Below are 13,868 nucleotides of genomic sequence, written 5' to 3' on the forward strand. Positions count from 1 at the left end.
CGGTTGCGGGCGGCGAGGGGAGCAGGGCGGCGATGGCCGTGGCCGCGGCGGAGGGGCGGAGCGTGGCGTGCGTGCAGCGTGAGCGGGAGGCAGGGGAGGCCAGGGGCGAGGCATCCTTGGGCGCATGCAGGTGGCGCGGTGTGGGGCACGGCTTGGGCGCGGTGTGCACGCATCGGGGCATGCCAGAGCGGGCCAGTGGCGCGGTGGTGATGGCGGGTCGCCTTGGTGCAAGTGGGGGAAGAGGAGAGGCGGAGGCCGGGGCTCACGGCGGTTCGTAGGGCAACGGCAGCGGGTGTCGAGGAGGGGGACGAGGACGGCGCGACGCAGGGAAGGACGACGGTGTGGCGGTCCGGCGAGGAGGCGTGGTCGAGGCGGTGAGGCGACGATGGCGACGTCGGGCGGTGGCGTCGTCGGGGCGAGGTGAGACAGCGACGGCGACGGGGCACAACGGTGGGGCGAAGGGGTCCGGGCGGTTCGCCCGATCCAGAACAGATCGGGGGGGAAGAGAGGAGCGAGGGGGGTCGAGGGGATCGTGCGGGAGTGGGAGTGGGGGTGGATCGGTTAGGGTTTGCGGGTGGTGGGGGGATAAGGGAGGCGGCTGGGTTCGGCCGGTTGGCCAAGGCCCGGGTGGGCAGTGGGGGTTTCTATTTTATTTTTTTACTTAACTCCGTTTGTTTGGTCTTACTTTTAAAAACCTTTCTGTTTTCTATCAGTTTCATTTTATATTTTAGTTTTATAAAATAGTTAATTAGCCCCTAAATTAGCATTAGCAATTATGCCACTGCCACAATTATCTTCGGTCCAAGATAAAATAGTTTAACAATTTAATATTTATAAAAGGCATTTAATTAATGTCTTAGCTACTGTTTTAATTATTCAAGGGCATTAAACCACTTTATAAAAATGTTGGTTCACCTCCATAATTAGTTATGGAATATTTTCAACACTTTGAACATTTTAGGTTTGACATTTGAAAACTTTATTTGTTTGACTTGAATTTAAATTTGAATTGAACGGGGTTTGAATCAATGCGAGTTTATCAACAGTAATCGTGGTGACGTGGCATCATTAGTAGAGGGTTACTGTAGCTTAAATATCCGGGCGTCACATGTCATTCGGGGGTCCCTTGTCCTGCTTAACGCCGTGCCGGACGCGCTTCCCACATACGCCATGGCCGCCATGGAGGTGCCTCCGTCTGTCCTTCGGGCGATCGACGCCTTGCGGAGGTCTTTCCTCTGGTCCGGTGCGGATAAAGCGTCGGGGGCGCAGTGCCTTGTCGCTTGGGTCCACGTCACCTGGACTAAGGAGGAGGGAGGGTTGGGGGTGCGCGCCCTTCCGGTCCAGAACCAGTGCCTCGTGCTGAAGCTCCTCCACCGTCTTCACTCTCGCCAGGACTCCCCGTGGGCTCGCTGGATTTGGGGCGAATTGGGTCGCTCTCTCCTAACCCCGGCGTCGGCCATGTCCCGCCCCGGACCACATTGGTCGTCCCTCGCCAAACTTATGCCTCTGTACAGGGCGCTCACCAAAGTCTCCGTCGGAGACGGGCGTACGACGGTGTTCTGGCTCGACTCGTGGCTCCCCGGCGGCGCTCTCTACATCCAGATGATCTCTCTCTTCTCCCACGTCACCTCGCCGGACGTCTCGGTTGCCCACGTCGTCCAACATGGACTTGACGGGGGGCTTGTACCGCGACTAAACCACACTGGGGCGCGGGAGCGAGGCATCCTCCTCCCCATCATCCAGGCGCTGGTTCTGTCCGATGAGGCCGACGCTCGGGCTCTCCGTCCTGGCTGTGCCAAAGGCGCCGCCCTCTCCTCAGCCGGGGTATACCAGCTATGCCACTTTGGTGGAGTGGGAGCGCCCTTCGCCAACTTCATCTGGACGAGCTACGCCCCCAACAGGGTCCGCTTCTTCGCCTAGCTCCTGGTCCAGGCTCAGATACACACGAGAGATGTGCTTCTGCGTAAGCACATTGTTGAGGTGGCCGGGGCAGGCTGCCCTATCTGCTCGGCTCCGCTCGAGACGGCCGACCACCTCATCTTCGCCTGCCCCTTTGCTCAGCAGTTCTGGGCCTCGGTCGGGGCGGCCCCGTTAGTCTCCACCGTCAAGATGCTCCACCTTATGTCACCTCCGGGCTCGGTCCCTCCTCGGATGGGACCGGCTTTCTTGCTCCTTTGCTGCTGGCAACTTTGGAAACACCGCAACGCTGTGGTCCTCCAGAGCATGCCACCCTCGCTTCCCCAGCTGCTGCAGCTTTGCAGAGAGGATGTCGTGTTGTGGCGTGTCCGCCTCCCTGCGGCCTTCAAGGACGCTACCGATGTGTGGATTCAGTGCCTAACCGCCTAATGTTGCACCACCACCACCACCACCCCGCCCACTCCTCTGTCTCCTTCCCTGCTTGTAAAAATGTAATGCTGACTTGTGTACTCGGGCGGTTCGGCCCAGATATATGAAAATTCAGGTGGGGAAATCCCCCCCCCCCTTGAAAATTTCAAAAAAAACTACTAAACAAGAATGGTTAACACCAAAAATCAGCCCCTTAACCTTGTTGTTGTTTATTGGGAACTCCATGGCGACTTTCAGTACAACCCGGCTCTCCTTCTTCGGCTCGGTACAGTCCCTGGAGTAATGCCCATACTATTGACAAGTGTAGCAACGAACCTTGCGAATGTCGAAGTTTCTCTTCTTCTTGCCGGCGCCGCTGCGGTGGCGAGCAAGACACTCCTCCTCCGTGAGGAGCAGGCGACTCCCACCACCCTGGTCGTAGTTGTTAGCGCCCTCGTCCAAGTCACTCCGGCCATCCGCTGTTTTGAGCCTTCCCACAAGCTCTTCCATGGACATGGTTTTAAGATCAAGAAGCTACTTAATAGCAATAGCTACCTGGGTATACTTGGACGGCATGATGCGGAGAAGCTTCTTCACGACCTTCACCTCGTCGAGGTTCTCGCCGAGCGTGCGCAGCTTGTTGGTGATCCCGTTCATGCGTATGGCGATCTCATCGAGAGTCTCGCCGCTCCTCATGCGGACGGCATCAAACTCCTTTAGGAGAGTCTGCGCCTTGGCCTCACGGACGCGGGCATCGCCGACCCGCATGATCTTGATGGCATCCCATGCCTCCTTTGTCGTCTAATTCACGGAAAGCGTGGAGTGCATCTCCTGCGGCCCGGCTCGCCGAATTGCCACAAGCGCCGCCATGTCCTGGCTGAAGCTCCTGCCTCCCTCAATGGCGTCCCACACACGTTGGGCCTCCATGTTCACCTTCATGATCAGCAACCACTCGAAGTAGTTCGTCGCCGTCAGCGGCGGGTAGACGACGGTGCTTCTGGCCTGGTGGATGACCTCTGCTGCACCACCACCTCACGGCAGCAATGTCGCGTCAGGCTCCGGTCGTGCCGCACCGGCGAGGCCGAAACACGGCGGCGACCCGGCGACGGAGAGCGCGAACCTTCACTCACCATAGCTCTGATGCCAAGTGTAATCTTACCCAAGGTAGAAGATGAACTCATGCACACAAGATAGAAGAAGTGTACACGGGAGTTTTGGCATCTCACAACTTGTACCTTTTCTGACTCTCTTTCTTTTAATTAACCAAAGTGATTACAAAGGTATTTAAAAGGGAAGCAAACACATGGGCTAAGTCACACACACCGGCCTGATCCTAAACTAATGCTCCACGCACACATGTACTCCACTAAAGAAGTGCATGCACATCCAGCCACTCCGATGGACCAACTCAACGTCTTTGCCTCAACTAACTCACCTCAGTTTGGGCTAGTCTCTTGGCACAACAACGTACAGATCCCTTTCGCTCTCGGCTGCATGCATGTACCTATACAATCTATCTAAAATTTATGCATGTACTCACAACTATTGGCTTCACTTGACCCATGATCAGCTAGCACAGTTGCCGATCCATCAGTCCACTTCACCATGATCTCATGCATTGCTGTACCAGACTTAGACTGAACAGACCCAAACAGAAATAAACTAGATAAACTACTAAACAACAATGGTTAACACCAACAATCACCCCCTTAACCTTGTTGTGCTTTATTAGGAACTCCAGGGCGACCTTCAGTACAACCCCGGCTTGTCGTTGGCGGTCGCGTCGGCGAGAAGCACCCGCTCCTTCTTCGGCTCGGTACAGTCCCTGGAGTAATGTCCGTACTGTTGGCAAGTGTAGCAACGAACCTTGCTAATATCGAAGTTTCTCTTTTTCTTGTCGACGCTGCTGCGGTGGCGAGCAAGCCACTCATCCCCCGTGAGGAGCAGGCGACTCCCACCACCCTGGTCGTAGTTGCTGGCGCCCTCATCCAAGTCGCTCCGGCCCTCCGCCGTTTTGAGCCTTCCCACAAGCTCTTCCATGGACATGGTTTTAAGATCAAGAAGCTTCTCAATGGCAATAGCTACCTGGGTATACCTGGACGGCACGATGCGGAGAAGCTTCTTCACGACCTTCACCTCGTCGAGGTTCTCGATGAGCGTGTGCAGCTTGTCGGCGATCCCGTTCATGCGTATGGCGAGCTCGTCGAGTGTCTCGCCGCTCCTCATGCGGACGGCATCAAACTCCATTAGGAGAGTCTGCGCCTTGGCCTCACGGACGCTGGCATCGCCGACCCGCATGATCTTGATGGCATCCCATGCCTCCTTTCCCGTCGCCTTCAAGGCAAGCGTGGAGTGCATCTCCTGCGGCACGGCTTGCAGAATTGCCGCAAGCGCCGCCCTGTCCCGGCTGAAGCTCCCGCCTCCCTCGATGGTGTCCCACATGTGTTGGGCCTCCATGTTCACCTTCATGATCAACGACCACTCAAAGTAGTCCGTCGCCATCAGCGGCGGGTAGACGACGGTGCTATTGGCCTGGTGGACGAACTCCTACTGCACCATCACCTCGCGGCAGCCACAACAACACGTCGGGCTCTGACCGTGGCGCACCGGCGAGGCCGACACACGGCGGTGACCCGGCGACGGAGTGTGCGAACCTTCACTCACCATGGCTCTGAGGCTAAGTGTAATCTCTGCCCAAGGTAGAAGATGAACTCACACACACACAAGATAGAAGAAGATTACACGGGAGTTTTGGCATCTCACAACTTGTGCCTTTTCTGACTCTCTTCCTCTTAATTAACCAAAGTGATTACAAGGGTATTTAAAAGGGAAGCAAACGCACGGGCCAAGACACACACACCGGCCTGATCCTAAACTCACGCTCCACGCACACATGTACTCCACTGAACAAGTGCATGCACATCCAGCCACTCCGATGGACCAACTCAACGTCTTTTCCTCAACTAACTCACCTCACTTTGAGCTAGTCTCTTGGCACGGCAACATACATATCCCTCTCGCTGTCGCCTGCATGCATGTACGGATACAATCTATCTAAAACCTATGCATGTACTCACAACTCCTGGCTTCACTTGACCAATGATCAGCTCGCGCCATTGCCGATCCATCAGTCCACTTCACCATGATGCCATGCATTGCTGTACTAGACTTAGACTGAACAGACCCAAACAGAAATAAACTAGATGAACTACTAAACAACAACGGTTAACACAAACAATCACCCCCTTAACCTTGTTGTGCTTTATTGGGAACTCCATGGCGACCTTCAGTACAGCCCCGGCTTGTGGTTAGCAGCGACAAGCGCCCGCTCCTTCTTCGGCTCGGTACAATCCCTGGAGTAATGCCCGTACTTTTGGCAAGTGTAGCAACAAACCTTGCGAATGTCGAAGTTTCTCTTCTTCTTGCCGGCACCGCTGCAGTGGCTAGCAAGCCACTCCTCCTACATGAGGAGCAGGCGACTCCCACCACCCTGGTCGTAGTTGTTGGCACCCTCGTCAAGGTCGCTCCGGTCCTCCGCCGTTTTGAGCCTACCCACAAGCTCCTACATGGGCATGGTTTTATGATCAAGAAGCTGCTCAATGGAAATAGCCCTGGGTATACTTGGATGGAACGATGCGGAGAAGCTTCGTCACGACCTTCACCTCGTCGAGGTTCTCGCCGAGCATGCGCAGCTTGTTGGCAATCCGGTTCATGTGTATGGCGAGCTCGTCGAGGGTCTCGCCGCTCCTCGTGCGGACGGCATCAAAATCCTTTAGGAGAGTCTGCTCCTTGGCCTCATGGACGTGGTCATCGCCGACCCGCATGATCTTGATGGCATCCCATGCCTCCTTTGCTGACAAATTCACGACAAGCGTGGAGTGCATCTCCTGCGGCACGGCCCGTAGAATTGCCGCAAGTGCCGCCCTGTCCTGGCTGAAGCTCAAGCCTCCCTCGATGGCGTCCCACACGCGTTGGGCCTCCATGTTCACCTTCATGATCAGGGACCACTCGAAGTAGTTCGTCGCCGTCAGTGGTGGGTAGACGATGGTGCTGCTGGCCTGGTGGACGAACACCTGCTGCACCACCACCTCGCGGCAGCCACGCCGGGTCGGGCTCCGGTCGTGGCGCACCGGCGAGGCCGAGACATGGCGGTGACCCGGCGACGGAGTGCGCGAACCTTCACTCACCATGGCTCTGATGCCAAGTGTAATCTTGCCCAAGGTAGAAGATGAACTCACACACACAAGATAGAAGAAGAGTACACGGGAGTTTTGGCAACGCACAACTTGTGCCTTTTCTTACTCTCTTTATCTTAATTAATCGAGAGATTACAAAGGTATTTAAAAGGGAAGCAAACGTACGGGCCAAGTCACAAACACTGGCCTGATCCTAAACTAACACTCCACGCATACATGTACTCCGCTAATTAAACAAGTGCATGCACATCCAGTCACTCCGATGGACCAACTCAACGTCTTTGCCTTAACTACCTCACCTCACTTTGAGCTAGTCTCTTGGCACGACAACCTACAGATCCCTTTCGCTCTCGGCTGCATGCATGTACCTACACAATCTATCTAAAACTTATGCATGTACTCACAACTCTTGGCTTCACTTGACCGATGATCTGATCGCACCATTGCCGATCCACCAGTCCACTTCACCATGATGCCATGCATTGTTGTACTAGACTTAGACTGAACAAACCCAAACAGAAATAAACTAGATGAACTACTAAACAACAATGGCTAACACCAACAATCACCCCCTTAACCTTATTGTGCTTTATTGGAAGCTCCATGGAGACATTCAATACAACCCCGGCTTGTCGGCGGCGGTCGCATTGGCGAGAAGCACCCGCTCTTTCTTCGGCTCGGTACAATCCCTGGAGTAATGCCCGTACTGTTGGCAAGTGTAGCAACGAACCTTGCGAATGTCGAAGTTTCTCTTCTTCTTGCCGGCGCCGCTGCGGTGGCGAGCAAGCCACTCCTCCTCCGTGAGGAGCAGGCGACTCCCACCACCCTGGTCGTAGTTGCTGGCGCCCTCGTCCAAGTCGCTTCGGCCCTCCGCCGTTTTGAGCCTTCCACAAGCTCTTGCATGGACATGGTTTTAAGATCAAGAAGCTGCTTAGTGGCAATAGCTACCTGGGTGTACTTGGACGGCACGATGCAGAGAAGCTTCTTCATGACCTTTACTTCGTCGAGGTTCTCATCGAGCGTGCGCACCTTGTTGGCGATCCCGTTCATGCGCATGGCGAGCTTGTCGAGTGTCTCGCCGCTCCTCATGCGGACGGCATCAAACTCCTTTAGGAGAGTCGGCGCCTTGGCCTCACGAACGCGGGCATCGCCAACCCGCATGATGATGTCATCCCATACCTCCTTTGTCGTCGCCTTCACGGCAAGCGTGGAATGCATCTCCTGCGGCACGGCTCGCAGAATTGCTGCAAGCGCCGCCCTGTCCTGGCTGAAGCTCCCGCCTCCCTCGATGGCGTCCCAAACACGTTGGGTCTCCATGTTCACCTTCATGATCAGCGACCACTCGAAGTAGTTCGTCGCCGTCAACGGTGGGTAGACGACGGTGCTGCTGGCCTGGTGGACGAACTCCTGCTGCACCACCACCTCGCGACAGCCACGCCGCGGCAGGCTCCGTCCGCGGCGTACTGGCGAGGCCGAGACATGGCGGCAATCCGGCGACGGAGTGCGCGAACCATCACTCACCATGACTCTGATGCCAAGTGTAATCTCTGCCCAAGGTAGGAGATGAACTCACGCACACAAGATAGAAAAAGAGTACACGAGAGTTTTAGCACCACACAACTTGTGCCTTTTCTGACTCTTTTTCTCTTAATTAACCAAAGTGATTACATGGGTATTTAAAATGAAAGCAAACGTACGGGCCAAGTCACACACACCGGCCTAATCATAAACTCACGCTTGCACCACAGATCCATGATATGGTGGACATACGGACACGGAACCGGCGCACGGTCCAGCAAGCCTTGGAGGGTAGCAGCTGGGTCCAGGATGTGGAGGGAGACCTCAACTTCACAGGACATATCCAATTCCTTAACCTATGCCATGCCATCGCTACGACACAGCGAGATGATAGCTCCCTTGATCATTTGCTTGGCCGGCGGATGCTTCGGGACAATACACGGCCCGATCTGTATACAACAGGCTCTGCCAAGGGCTGGAGAGGGTTCCCTACGCCTCGTGCATCTGGAGGAGTTGGGCGCCGTTGAAATGCAAAATCCACGTTTGGCTCACTGTCCAGCGTCGGATTTGGACCTCTGATCGACGAGCGCGACATGGACTACAAGATCAACCCTCGGCCTGTTTCACGTGCCTGCAAGAGGAGGACAATGCGGAACACATACACATACAATGCTCATACGCTAGACAGGTGTGGCACAAGTGCATCGTTGGGCTGAACTTGGAGGTGACTCACCCGCTTGGGCATGATAGCCTGCTGGATTGGTGGCTACAAGCTAGAAGAAACTTCACACGTGCTGGCAGGAGAGGTTTTGACATGTTGGTAATCGCAGTGACTTGGTCACTATGAAAGGAGAAACGTGAGGGTGTTCAATCGGATAAATCAACAAAAAACTGTGGATGAGCTACACAACATCATGGACGAGATCAAAGACTAGAAGGAGGCCGGATTAGGTGTAGGAGTTTTAGACCGTTTTGTGAGAGAGTAGGCTTTGGAATAGGTGTGGGTGTAGGTGTCTTGGTTCACTTGTGTTGATGTTCGCATCACTCGCAAGTTCTTGTATTTAAACTTCTGCCTTCTATAAAAATATGGTACGCTATTGGCGTACTCTTGAAAAAAAAAACGCTCCACGCACACATGTACTCCACTAAACAAGTGCATGCACATCCAGCCACTCCGATGGACCAACTCAACATTTTTGCCTCAACTAACTCACCTCACTTTGAGCTACTCTTTTGGCACGGCAACGTACAGATCCCTCTCGCTGTCGGCTCCATGCATGTATCAATAGAATCTATCTAGAACTTATGCATGTACTCACAATTCCTGGCTTCACTCAATCGGAAACGGATTATAGCTTTGTTTTCAGGAAAACAAAAATACTGCACGAAATTGAAACGACATAATAGTGTACGGATAATTAAGATGGAAAAGATTTGGCCGTCTCCGAGTCGGATGTGTCACCGATCAGATCTGTTCTGACCGGTGCAGCCGGCGGTGATGGTCATCTCTTTCGTTAGAGGTGGTCGGCCTGAGGCTGGGTGTTCGGATCTCGGGATCCGTCATCTGGCACCAGCTGCGAGTCGGGGAGACGTAGTTGTCGGTGAAAACCGAGCCGACGACGGGCGATGGCGGCGTTCCACGTCATTACCTTGATGAAGGCATCGTCATGTGACTACCGTCGACCCACTCGTATTGCTCCGGGGGAAACCTAGGATCTGGTGTTCCAGACCGGACGATGGCGGCACTGCGGTGTCGTTTCTCTCTTGAGAGCGTCGTTTTGTGGAGCAGGGTTGAAAGTCAGAGGCAGGAGGTGCAGCGGCTTCGTCTTGCACGGAGTTTCGGTGGAGATGTCAAGTCATGCCTCACCGACAGGTGCTAAGCTTGGTCATGCCTGGTCGGCAGGTGCTACGCACAACAGATCCTCCAAGGGCTTCAAGCTGTGTCGGCTGGTCGTACTTGGTAGCATGGCGCTGAGGTGTATCAGTGGCGACCGCGACGTGTACAGTTGTTTGCGCGCAGGGAGGAGGTGCCGTTGGGCGCCGTGGTGGCGTCGACGATAGCTGGACCGAGTAAGGTTGATGCATCAGTACAGTTCTGAAGATGGAGCGGTGGCAGTTGGCGGCGGCGGCCTCTGAGAGCACGCCGGACCAGTATGTGCCCCAGACCCAGCAAGTGGCTAGGTTGGGGTCTCAGGTCTTAGATGTTAGGCTTGGCTACGATGTCTGTTTGGTATTAGGCCCAGGCTATCTGCGCTCCTTTATCGACTGTGTGGCGACAGTTTGTTGCTTAGACGGCGGTTTTAGTCTTACTGTTGTATGACTTTATAAGGTCTTGTGAGAATAATTAATAAAGTGGTCGTATGCATCGTCCAGATGCAGAGGCCGGGGTCATCCTCCTTTCTTAAAAAAACGAGTCGGATGTGTCCGTAGAGTCCTACCTAGATCGGATCGATGTACTTACCAATATATACGCGGGGTCGATCGATTCTGCCATCTGCCTTCCTAACAAGACCGCCCTACTCGATCGTCTTCTTCAAGTGTTCCACGATCTGATCTCACATACCGACGGTGGGGTGGACATGGACATGGAGCACACCGACCTGCTAGAGGACATACTCCACGGATTACCACCACGCGCCCTCGCCATCTCCCGCAGCGTCTGCAAGGCGTGGCGCGCCACCGTCGACCACTGCCGTCTAGTGCAAGCCGGCCTGCTCCCGCTCTCGCTCGATGCTGTTATCTAGAACATAGACAAGATCGATGCCCCGAAGCTCGTTGCGCGCCGATCAACGACGCGCTACATCACCAGCAGGCTCGACTACCTCGACAACCGTCCAGACTACGCGGAGGTCACCGGCGAGATCACGGACTACTGCAACAGCCTCCTCTTGATTGAAACCGACAAGGTGGCCAACCCCGCCACGCGGCAGTGGGCGTCCTTGCCCCCGCTGCCGGCGGAAGACGACCTGCGGGCGTTGCTACAACAACCGCTACCTCGTCTATGACCCTACCGTATCGCCGCATTACGAGGTGTTTTACGTCCCACGTGTCCCCCGTAATGTTCCAGACGACGTGGCGTGCAGCACGGAGTGGCCACCTTTGCTGTATGTCATGCATGTTTTCTCCTCGGTGACAAATTGTTGGCGAGAAAGGTACTCACATTGGAAATCTGATGGGGAATTGTACTACTCCGCTCACTGGCAGGGCTCGCTCTATGTCCCTTTAAGGCATAATACAAACGGTGATTTTGTTATGAGGTACCACTACTACTCACAATTACACACGTACGTACGTGAATATCATTATATTCTTACTATATACTGTATTTGGTGATTAATCTTTAAGGTTGATTTGCTTTTGTGCAGAATAAAATTATGGAATGATAATTACCAAGTAATCGAGCTGCCAAAAGGAGGCAAAGGATCACTATTTCGTTCGGGAAAATCAAAGAAAGGGGTCTATTGTGTGCAGGATATCGATGGCCGATGCACATTTAAGATTTGGCTTCTTTCTGAATCACATGCTGGCGCGATAGACTGGGTTTTAAGTAATGAAATCTGCTTTGAGACAGCCTCGAGAATATATCCTTGTAAACATGACAGTGGACCATGGATCTCACAGTCGCTTGAACAAAAGGAGTCGTTGTTGGAAAAAGACGTCAACCTTGAAGTTGCAAATAAATACAACGAGGCACTATCTAGAGATGATTTTGAATGGGATTCCGATGACGAAAATGCTGTTACCACTGTGGACTGGCCGAAAAAGGGCAGCCCCGGTGCTCCAGCTCATCTTTTTTGGTGTCTGGGATTCCATCCTTACAAAGAAATTGCCCTTTTTCATGATGATTACAGAAGCCCAACATTTGCTTATCAATTAAATAGCTCAAAGGTTCGATACTTGGGAATAATGGACCATGAGTATTCTGATGTGGATATTTCCTTTGCTTACACACCGTGTTGGACCATGGACTTGCCAGGAAGAAAATGATGCATGCAAAGTTGTAGTATGCGTGTTTGGCTTGTCATTAATGCCAAACTTCTCTTTGCCTTTTTAAATATATATATTAGTGTCTTTTAAATGTACTTCTATACATTTTTACTCTAAAAAATGTACTTCTATACATTCTTTGTAAATTGACGTCTCAATGGTGTTTTGTTTAAACCTATTTCTGGATGCTTGTGTTCCGGGTTAACATTCTTTGCAAGCTGTCCAAGCCAGCCTGATTTTTTTAATGGTGCTGCTTAAAATCAATTGACTGAGACTTCGCTCTCAGTCGACTCCTCGACCGTCAGATCTACTGCGTCTTTTAGATGCGTGTAACCTGCATTTAGCTGTAAGTTGGCCCGTGTAGATGGATGAACTAGGGTGGGTTGCTTTCATGACTTGTTTTCTCTGTCGGCTTTGGGCGGTGGGCTGGGCAGGGGAGTGACAGGCTTCAGGGCAGGTCCAGGGATTTCGGGGGCCTGGGGCGAAACTATGAACAGAGGGCCCCTAACTTAAACAGTTAAACATCAAAATAGTTATCAATATATGTGTTTGTATATATGAAATGTCCCTTGATTTTCTCTCAAGATTATTCCAATTTCTTGAATCATATAATAAAAAATGGTTCTTTATCAGAACTACTAGATTCTATAGCAGATAAATTAAATATGGATGCATGATCACTCACATTGTTATCGTCCGTGTTGATGACACTGTATTCGTCGTCTTCTTAACTAAAAAAAGTTTGCTTCTCCACAACAACTATTGCTAATTCGTATAGATCTCCGCGCTGTGATTGTACCAAGTCATCTACAATTTATTTTTTCTTTTCATACTCCTAGATGCATACTTTCTGGAAGACATGATAAAACACAATGATGAAAATAAATAAGAAAAATGCATCAATAGTAGAACGGTGCCGTGCTGGCTATGCATCCAGGGAGAACGGCAATATGAATATATCATATACCTCGGATGGTCGAATCGATGATGTGCTTGTGCCAATACGACTATATACAACTCCTAGAATCTGAAGATGGAGAGCAAAGCGGGGTGGCGATGGGGCCCTCTAGGAGTTGAAATCGGCGGCGAACTGAAATTAGGATTTAGGCGAAAACAGAATAGGAGCACCGAGCGCGCAATTCTGAACAGGCCAAGCGCCGGCGGCCGCTGGGAGTAGCAATTGTTGATCAGGAAGGAATCAATCGCTCCTTTTTTTTACGTGGAGGAAGGAAAGAATCGATAGCTGTGCTAACTGCGGCCTGATGCGTGCGCATTTACGCGTCCATCTGCGTGCTACGTGCGGCCCAGCCCATAGGATTTTCTTTTCCTGACAATTGAATTACGTTAGCCGTATAGCCTACATAGGAGCATCTCTTTTCCCTCTCGTTAGGGTTTCTCTTCCTCTCGGGGCGATCGCGATCGCCGCCATTGAGACCTGTCCTTCCCTGCCTCCTCCATTAACCCTCGACCTTTTCCTTCGATCGGGGCGCTGCGGCGCTTGCTGACGCAGGACGAGGCTTGGGGAGGGGAGGTCTAGGGTTCCTGCAAGGCCCATCACTTTTTTGATCGGGCTAGGGTTTCAAGAGATCATGGCATCGGATGGAGCCTCGGGGTCGGCCGCTGGCGGCCCGATGGAACCAGACGATGTGGCAGCACTGATGGAGGAGTTGGGACTCCGTGAAGAAGATCTTGATGATGTGGTGTACGATGCGGACGAGGCGCCAGCGGAAGCGGCACGATGGATAGCGTTTGCAAGAGTTCACACGGCCAAAACTTACAACCAATTCTGGTTCTTAAAGAACATGCGTGCGGCATGGGATCTTGCCCAGAAAGTTCAGTTTA

General features: G+C 52.8%; 2 protein-coding genes and 1 pseudogene across 2 annotated transcripts; 1 reads left to right on the forward strand and 2 right to left on the reverse strand.

Moving 5' to 3' along the window:
• The first annotated feature begins 1,179 nt into the window (after positions 1-1,179).
• LOC109755517 (uncharacterized) lies at positions 1,180-2,346 on the forward strand (annotated as a pseudogene).
• A 1,728-nt stretch (positions 2,347-4,074) lies between these two features.
• LOC141026808 (uncharacterized) lies at positions 4,075-4,827 on the reverse strand. The gene has a single exon (XM_073503664.1). It carries the CDS (start codon positions 4,825-4,827, stop codon positions 4,075-4,077), a length of 753 nt encoding a protein of 250 aa, XP_073359765.1.
• Positions 4,828-7,134: 2,307 nt separating this feature from the next.
• Positions 7,135-8,045, reverse strand: LOC141026809 (uncharacterized). The gene is made up of 2 exons (XM_073503665.1): positions 7,480-8,045; positions 7,135-7,417 (listed from the first exon to the last, which is right to left on the reverse strand). The coding sequence occupies exons 1-2, from the start codon at positions 8,043-8,045 to the stop codon at positions 7,135-7,137; spliced, it is 849 nt and encodes a 282-aa protein (XP_073359766.1).
• Positions 8,046-13,868: the final 5,823 nt, after the last annotated feature.

This window comes from Aegilops tauschii, chromosome 7, assembly GCF_002575655.3.
Source record: "Aegilops tauschii subsp. strangulata cultivar AL8/78 chromosome 7, Aet v6.0, whole genome shotgun sequence".
Classification (NCBI taxonomy): Eukaryota; Viridiplantae; Streptophyta; class Magnoliopsida; order Poales; family Poaceae; genus Aegilops; species Aegilops tauschii.